The 9,789-nt window shown below is 36.6% G+C and overlaps 1 protein-coding gene and 1 long non-coding RNA gene across 2 annotated transcripts in view; one reads left to right on the forward strand and one right to left on the reverse strand.

Moving 5' to 3' along the window:
• The first annotated feature begins 5,414 nt into the window (after nt 1-5,414).
• The window catches only part of LOC125025724 (exocyst complex component 6B-like), a 22,389-nt gene continuing 18,014 nt past the window's right edge, over nt 5,415-9,789 (forward strand). Inside the window, exon 1 of the mRNA XM_047613881.1 lies at nt 5,415-5,628. Coding sequence (XP_047469837.1) covers nt 5,477-5,628 — 152 coding nt within the window. The 5' untranslated portion in view covers nt 5,415-5,476. The remainder of the gene's footprint in view (nt 5,629-9,789) is intronic.
• Nucleotides 5,964-9,789, reverse strand: part of LOC125025725 — a 5,402-nt gene continuing 1,576 nt past the window's right edge. The window contains exon 3 of the long non-coding RNA XR_007114910.1: nt 5,964-7,462. This is a non-coding gene — a long non-coding RNA (uncharacterized LOC125025725). The remainder of the gene's footprint in view (nt 7,463-9,789) is intronic.

Raw genomic sequence — 9,789 nt, forward strand, 5'->3', positions numbered from 1 at the left:
TGAATATTCAAACATTCAATACCACACTAAAGTGTTCAGATGTTCTTAAAAAATACGGCATGTTCCAAGCTGGCATTCAGTTCGAACCTTGCTGGATAGGTTTGCCACTCAAATAAACCGCACACATTTACTGTATACCACATCGTCACATTCCAACAAGCTGACTGTGCTCATGAAATTATAACGGGTATATTCTGGCCTCGGTGGAGAAGTTAGACTTGCAGGTACCAAGGCCTAATTATACTATGGGGATTATTCTAGACTAGCCCAAACTAAACTGTACATTCTGGGCTTTCTCACCTATCACTGACTCAGAGACATCCACTTTGGTTTCAATTACCGTCTACACCAATACAACCGAACAAGATTTATGAGAGTATGTACGTACATTATTTGATCATATCGGTGACTGTAATGAGTGAGACATATGGATCTGTGTTTCCGGCGTTGCATTATTTGGATTTGCATGAACATAAAATCTATGCAAGGAAGCACAGACTGACCAATGAGTTTAATTTTCTGCTAAAGTTTATAATTCGTGTAAACAGATAAGCTGGTGAAACAGTGCAAAAGAAACTAAATGATACCATAAATAGAGGTTAGCACACTCTCACAGAGCCATGTAGTACGGACTGCTAGGCTAGCTAACACAGTATAGAGCTAATGGATAATTTTATTCCGTAAATTTAATAATGACGCCTAACACCATGGTCAAGACTGTTCTCATCGTGTTTCAAACGAATCTTGCACGCATTCCCGTCTCAAACAAAGCACAGCTAGAATATAAACCCTGATAACTGGGAAGGGCATGATAAGTATCATGTAATTATCATTGCGATGCACACTTTTAGTAATAAGCTTGCCCCCTAGATCCCCTTTTAGAGAGGGCTGCTACCCCCTACCCACCGACTGTTCTCCAAAATCTTCACCTCCGGTAAGATTGAGCCATGGCAACTACGCGTTGGTGTCGCACATTGATGGTACATATCGAGAGCCTGGATATTTTGAGTTTTACATCCTCTCTTCTGTTCTTATTATTAGTTGGCAAAGGAAATGAAGAAGAAAATGTCTTAGAATGATATGTTGTATAGGATGGCGAGGTCAGATTATTAACTTTCGGTTTTATTTATGAAGCTTTAATTTATAAAGGTTTTATTCATATATCGGTGAGTGCATTCTGTACTAGTCTACAGACAGAGACACCACTCCGGTCCAGACTGAGATGTAAAAATGGGGGATTCTAAACGTGAACATAAAAATTAACGTTTTTTTTTTTTTTTTTTTTTTTTACAATGCTTGCTGGTATACAGAGATGTGTGTGTGTGGGGGGGGGGATGTGGGCGTGGAGAGTGTTTGGATGTACTGAGCCTTTTGGTTTATATTCTACCCAATACATGTCAATAGTGCATTTTTTTTTAGTGTATATGTTGTATAACTAGAACCACCCAGTCAACTTAGTAGTTAGCAATGAGGTACATCTTGATCAAAATAAAAACAAAAACTGATAAGGCTATGCTTTAGTTTAGTTTAGCTTATAACAAAGTTTTCTTTGAATACATTATGTGATAAGGGTAAACCATTTTATTTTGAAATAAAACGTGACTATGACCAATACCATTCTATTTAATAAAATATTTCTAAATAATACCAGCACTTTGTCACTTCCTCTCTCTGTCTGTCTGTCTCTGTCTCTCTTCTCTGCATTTATGTACATATGCATATATATATATATATATATATATATATATATATATATATATATATATATATACATGCACACACACACACACACACACACACACACACACACATATATATATATATATATATATATATGTCTGTATATATATACACATACACACATACATGCATATATATATATATATATATATATATATATATATATATATATATATATGTGTGTGTGTGTGTGTGTGTGTGTGTGTGTGTGTGTGTGTGTGTGTGTGTGTGTGTGTGTGTGTAGCACAGTCTTTGATAGACTTGTATATTTTCCATCTCAGCTTCTTTTTTATCCCTTCTCTCTCTCTGTGGAAATAGATATTCAGTGGTTTATTATGTGAGTCATTTAGCCATAGGTCTTGTGCTTTTACATTGTATATATTAACCCACTCACATTGGGATGACATCCTATGACATCCTATTACATGTTGGATCACCCCTCATGACGTCTTCACATTATGGGGTGGTCGAACCTGCTCTCAGTTCTACACGCCAACAAATTGTGCGTTTGTTTGGACCTGGTTGAAATAAACCTTCAAAAGTAAGTTTGAAGTCTCTCTCATTACCTAGAGAATCGTTTTGTCTCAGGGACAGTTGGGTAATATTATTTTTCCCGGACTTCTTATTATTCCCTTGAACAACTGATTCTGCATGTATCCTGGCATCTCTTTCTCTTCACTACAGACAGGGATGATTGAGGAAACATTATTTATGATTTATTAATGACATCAATGATTGCTCTTGCATTCTATTTCTCTTATACCTAAATTGTCGGCATTTCCTTTCCTGTTTCCTGGTGTTCGAAAAAAAAAAAAAAAAAATCATGAGGCCCATGCCTTATTAATGTTGAATACTTCTTCCACTTGGACTGGCATAAATGTCGCCTAATATTATCTCCCGAATGTGTGGTTTTAAAGTTGTAATTACTGAACGTGTTTTCGTTAGTACCACCGAGGTTTACCTTATCGAGCATGCTAGTTGCTATATCCGAATGTCACAGGATAAGGTTTCATATATTTTTTTGTATCATTCTGATATTTAATTTCTTTAATAAATGAGATTAAACTATGCAGCTTTTTGAACCACTACCCCCAGTACCACTCAGCTTTACTCTTTATGTATACATATATAACAACACATAGATCGAAGACGAGTGAGCATCTATGGAGATATCCTTCACATCCGGCCTCTCCGTTGGTGTGATGAATTTACTGTAGCCAGTTATGTAGCGACTACCTACATTCCTTGAATAATCAGGTGACAAATTTCGCAGCAGTTTCATAGTGGAATGTGTAAATTGATGCATTTTTCATGCACCCATAATTCTGGCAATATGAGTAGGCCTACATGTATCACCATTCTGGTGAAGTTGCAAAGCTTTGGGCATATGTTCAGATGTGTTTAGTTTCGTATGATCCCAAGAGGCAAATTAAAATTTCGTTATAAATTTCACCATGTCACAGATATAGGATGGTTAAAATGTATCAAGTGAAAAATACTTATTTCTTCTAGGTATTAGGCAACCTAAATGTTTTATTTTGTCGCAAACTCTCTAAGACTTAGCTGTCTGCTTTTACACTAAGCACCGTGTATAATTAAACAGCCCAGTACTTCCATATAGGCACTAATTACACTACGTGGCAGGGCCGGTATACTGCCAGAAAAAAATGTAGTTCAGCCTTTGCTAGCCGTAATGTAATAGCATACATAATTGGTTTCATTGAAAAAAAAAAAAAAAAATCATTATCCGATTCATGTTATCTCTGTGGACTTCCTTTAACTGATATTAGTGTCACTAAGAAATTTACAATTATATTTGGTCAAGCAGGATTGCGGTGGACTCATGGCTATCGATCGTTCAACATTTTAAGGTTTCTTACCGCTTGGTGCTTGAAATTTCACCGGAAAACTGAGTCGCTAAAGCCTATTTCTTCCATACAGCCGTAACTACAGTATCTTTTCAACGTAGAAATGAGCTGTTAGAGTTATACATTTTGCATTTTTTTCATGTTAAACATGTAAATTATAGAAAAAAAAAATTGAAAGAAATTTAAGGTTAGGTACAATGACGAAATTCCGTGTGCTGGAAGGGTATTTAATCTCCCTTCTCAAGTAAATAGTTAAATGAATTGCCTTTATTAACCAAACCTCAAATTTTATTGTCTTTTGTATGTTCCTTACTACTACCCATACAACAAGCTCCGTAGTAATTATATAACGTATATTTATACAGATTTGTTTTCACGTGTATCCCATCACTCCAGCAGTCTTTATCGCTTTCGTACCTCTTTTGTTACTTTTTCCACACTGATAAAGATATAATTTGTAAACCTATGATGCATTCTCCACTCTCTCGTTTGGTTCATGTCTGGTAATCCAGTCTACTTCATTAATGAGAATACATGTATTTTAGAAGCGAATGTAAATTTGGTGTCGAAGTTTAATTATCAGGAGATGAAAGGGTTGAGAAAGGGTTAAAGACAGCATAATTACAGTGGAAGTTTCACTGAAGCGTCTCTTGTATACCGATTTACGTCTCTTCTGACCTTTGCCACTGATGTTAATACTATCTTAAAATAGCTTGTGGTAAAATCACACTCGGCTGATTCTGTACGTTGTGAGTATTGCATTTATGGATATACTACAATTAAATATAAATATGAATAAATAAATATATATATACATATGTGTGTGTATTTAATAGTGATATATAATATGTTAATATATAATATAAATGTTTATATGCTCCTTATATCAATTTATGCACGTGTGAGTGAAGTAACATATATGTATATATATGTATATATATGTAAATACATATATATATTATATATATATATATATATATAAACATGTGTATCTGTTATTATATGCGTGTGTGTGTGTGTGTGTGTGTGTGTGTGTGTGTGTGTGTGTGTGTGTGTGTGAGTGTGTGTATGTGTGTGTGTGTGTGTGTGTGTGTGTGTGTGTGTGTGTGTGTGTGTGTGTGTGTGTGTGTGCGTGTGCGTGTGCGTGTGCGTGTGCGTGTGCGTGTGCGTGTGTGTGTGTGCTTACATATGTATATGCACACACATATGTGTGTGTGTGCGTGTGTGCATTGAATCAGTCGTCATTTTGTTTTAATTTCTTCATATACTGGTTCCTCTTCAAAACACTATTCTTTCCATTACCGATTTACAAGAAACAGTCGTAAAATATGTTTTCCTCTTTTATTACAAACTGCGAAAATCTCTGCATCACTCTCTGCATATACATCCACATCTTAGAACTCCCAGCATTTTTTTTTTTTTATACTGTATAGCTGTTTAAATGGCTGTAATGATGGACGGATAGATAAGCTTATATGCACGGTATATGTATCTCAGTACGTATAGATATGAATTTACATATATTAACCTTTATACAGCATCAATGGTTTCTTGAAAGTTCGTTTTTATAATAATTTTAGTACCCGTGTGTGTTTATCATACCAATTGAATTTTTTACCCGTTTAATTTCTACGCGCCTATAAAAGATTACAGACAGTTTAACATACATATATCAGTGTATTTACTACCTAACTCAAATCCGATAGCCACAGACTCTGAATGAAACCGAACACACAAGATGTAAAAATGAATAAATGAGAAATTTAACGAGAGAGAAAAATCGCCGTGGACGAGAGATCGCTCACGCCCACTTCCCTCTCCCACAATTCCTCTCAACCAAGAACAACTGAACAGAGAGTTTTGTTGTTATGGAGGTGACACTCAGGGAGGAAACTGCCAAAACCCTCGAATCACCAGCCAAGGGTCAGGATGCCACCGAGGATGACCCTGTGGCCCTCAGACACGAGCTCCTCCTGCACGAGATCGAGGCCATCGACGAGTATTGGGGTCCGACCTTCAGGTAAAGCCTTCGTCGGGAGGGATTTTAATAGGGCTTCAGACGCAACAAGTGACCTCTCACCTCCAAATTTCAGGAGGGAAATTAAAGACTCGGTAGAAGGAAGTACATTTAGAAATAGGTTTGGGAGTGTAACCCGAGTCTTTTTAATATCCCGGGAAGGAGTGTGCAGAGAGTAGAATCCCAAGGATGACAGCTGATGTGGTTGACTAGGGTGTGAGTCATCCTGGAACCTCCCTGATATTTAATTTCTACTTCATATTATAAGGTAATCTGGTTTTTGAGGAAACATTTGAGTTAATAGGGTGTTTCCCTGAGGGCGGTATTGAAAATTCACATGTGTTTGCATTTTTTATTGTTTAATATACAAAGCAGTTTTTAAAAATATAAAGTAACCTGCAGTTAAACATTCATTTACAATATAAGCCAACAGTTAGTTCTGTGCCAACGTGTGATTTAAAAAAAATGTATTTTCTATTTTCATGTAAGCCAACATAATCAATGCATCAGTTATGAAAAATAAGTTTCCAAAGGAGTAACCTACTTTTTCCCCCTTAACCCGGATAGTAGTAAAGAAATCTGGGGTTAGGGGGGGGATAAAAATTGAATATTATGTTATGAAAAGAGAAGGTATTTGTGTAGAAAGATATGCAATGGTTTTCATAATGGGACTATTTTTTTAGTTATATATGCTAGATAATCTATGGAAATTCTCTTGAAATTTGCTGTGATTACTGGGGAATAGTGTAAAATTTGCATTCTAACAAAAGACCAATAAAACTCCATCCCATATATTTTTGACAAGATAAAGCTTAACCTTGTTCCTTATTGGAACAGGCCTAAGCGTTAACTTATTGGAAGATAAGATGCCATTGAGGTGTACAAGCTCTAACTTGCCTGTATTATGCAGATAGGTGGTTTATAGCCTTTGCTGGAATGCCAATTGGCATGGATTTAGTGCCAGGTATTTGTGTGTCCATTAATATTCTACCAGAGAAATAACACAAACTTTAAGAAATATTCTGTAAATAATTATATTTCTGAGCTAAACAGGGCTTCCTTCACTTAAAACTTCTCTGTTATCAGTTCCTTGTAATGCAACTGATCATGCCGTTTGAACCTCAGAATCTAACCTAACCTGGCATAGCTAACCTTGCAACCTCTCGAGCTCAACAACGTAGTGTAATTATAAATCAAGAACTGGAAGTACAGGCTTCACAGAAGCCTCAATCTGGAGTCACCTATGTAACTATGAGTGTAATAGATAATTAGGAGTAATAAACCTGATAACTGTAACATACAACATTTGCAATAGTCTGCACAATTGTGATATACAACCTGTTGTATTATGATCATAAGATTATAGCAGATACTAGTACTAATAGTAGGCTAAACTGAAAACATATACTTGATCTTAGGAAATCTGGAATAAAGATGAATCAAAGCCTGGAAATTGGTGTGTATCAATCCTTTCCTGGTATCATTTTATTGAAATATGTTAAGAGTCTGATGGTTAGGAGAAAGGATGCTGAGGTAAGGGGGTTCTGTTATTAAGTCTAATGAATAATACTTTTACTTAAATGAGAGAACAGATATCTACAATGCATACACATGTTTTCCGAATGTGTAGATTATTCATGGAAAGTAACGGTATTTATGTACGCATTTATATTAGTTCACCAGATTTCTAGGGAAAAGTATCAAATCATACCCTATAACATAAGGATACACCACGCCTTTCTTTCTAACTACATCTTAACACAAACATCATAGTTGTCTAAACTTCTGTGCACTTTGATGAGGGGTTTGCTAATTTGTTAAACACAGTGACCTGAAACTGGTAAGCACAGACTTAATATATGGCAAAAATTAGGATAGTTACACTTCTTTCTGTTGATATTACATTGTAAACCTTTCATATTATCAATGTATAAGTACTAAAAGTACAGTTACTAAAATTGTTTTTTATTATAATCATTGTATTAGTGTTACAATTGCAATCTACTCATATTTCAGTGATCTGTGCTGTACCAAGTATGCATGTTAGAGAGAGAGAGAGAGAGAGAGAGAGAGAGAGACAGAGAGAGAGAGAGAGAGAGAGAAAGAGAAAGAGAAAGAGAGAGAGAGAGAGAGAGAGAGAGAGAGAGAGAGAGAGAGAGAGAGAGAGAGAGAGAGAGAGAGAGAGAGAGAGAGAGAGAGAGAGAGAGAGAGAGAGTAAAGTAAAACCATGTTTAGTAAAAACACTGTTGAAAAGAAATGAATTTTGTGTACACTGCTAAATAAAGATCACTTTCATACAGGTTTAGACTAACACTGCACTCCAGATATAGTGTTACTAGTGTTGGTGTCAGGAGATTAAAATCCCAGATTTTGCATAGTATAGGATTAAATAGTTTAGTACAAAGTGTAGGGGGTAAATATCTGTAAGAATAAGAATAGCTGTTAAATATTTTAGAAGTTTATTTCTTGGAAACTTTATTCTAGAAAAAAACAACTACACTTGTAAGGGTAAAAATTTTATGCAGTAATAAATGTGAATGTTATGTACACACTTCTTTTTACTAAAATTACCTATAATATATGAACATTTATTGTGAGCTTTGCAAAGTGCACTAACAAACATGACAGAGAGTTACAAAGTGTAGACCCACACATATTGGCTTTGTGAAGTCAGAAGTCTTCCAAGAAGACATGACAGTTTGTTTATTTCTGATTTATTTTATAGCATCTTATATGGTAAATAAAATTTATCTGTTTAGATACAGAATCTCACAGCTACACGTGCAAGAATATGCCCGTCTGTGAAGGCATATTTATTCATTGGAAGTTGGAAACAGAAAGTCACAAATAAGAAAACATAATCAAGATGAGGTCACCAGATGACAAACTCATTTGATGCAGTTGGCTATTTTGGGGGTGTATTTTTACTTTTGTCAATGCCCCTTGTGCACTTGTCCATTAGTATTGGACATTTAAGGAGGTATTTGATAAAGGACAGGCATTGCTAAAGAAGAGTGTTTTGTCTTTACACTATTAGTAATTTAACCAAATTCATGGTTAGATTGCAAAGATGGTAATGTTATTTTTAAATAAGGAAAGTTGATATCTATGAGATAAGGGAAATGTATTTAAAATATTTAGTTGTATAGGAAAAAAATATCATCCACCTAGTATCTTTTCTTTTTCTATGATAACGCATATAATAAAAAAAAAAAATCCTCATTGTACTAATCAAACCTAAGTATGTTTTGTAAAATGCCTGTGTTACACTGAGTCATGATGAGACCTGCGAAAAACACTAATCCCTATTGAACGGGTGGAGCCAGGTATAGTAGTCAGTCACACACAACATTCACTCAGACTCATGTAAAATACTAATCCACTTAAACATTCATACAGACAGGCATGCTCACACACACACATGTACACGCAGACACCTGTACACAGACATGCACCCCCCCTTCATCATACACTTTTGCTCCATCCATCCCTTGCTCAGTCAGTTGCACAGTCAATCTCTCTCACTCAGTCACCACTCTCATACACACACACACACACACACACACACACACACACACACACACACACACACACACACACACACACACACACACACACACACACACACCACACACACACACACACACCACTCACACACACACACCACTCACACACACACCACTCACACACACACACACACACACACACACACACACACACACACACACACACACACACACACACACACACACCACTCACACCACTCACACCCACACCACTCACACCCACACCACACACACCCACACCACACACACACACACCACACACACACACACACACACACCACACACACACACACCACACACACCACACACACACACACCACACACACACACACACACACACACACACACACACACACACACACACACACACACACACACACACACACACACACACCACTCACACACTCACACACACCACTCACACACTCACTCTCACTCACACACTCACTCTCACACACACACTCACTCTCACTCACTCTCACCCACTCACACTCACTCACTCTCACCCACTCACACTCACTCACTCACTCACTCACTCACACTCACTCACTCACTCACACTCACTCACTCACACTCACTCACTCACTCACTCACTCAC

Source organism: Penaeus chinensis, chromosome 5 (assembly GCF_019202785.1).
Source record: "Penaeus chinensis breed Huanghai No. 1 chromosome 5, ASM1920278v2, whole genome shotgun sequence".
NCBI classification, from domain to species: domain Eukaryota; kingdom Metazoa; phylum Arthropoda; class Malacostraca; order Decapoda; family Penaeidae; genus Penaeus; species Penaeus chinensis.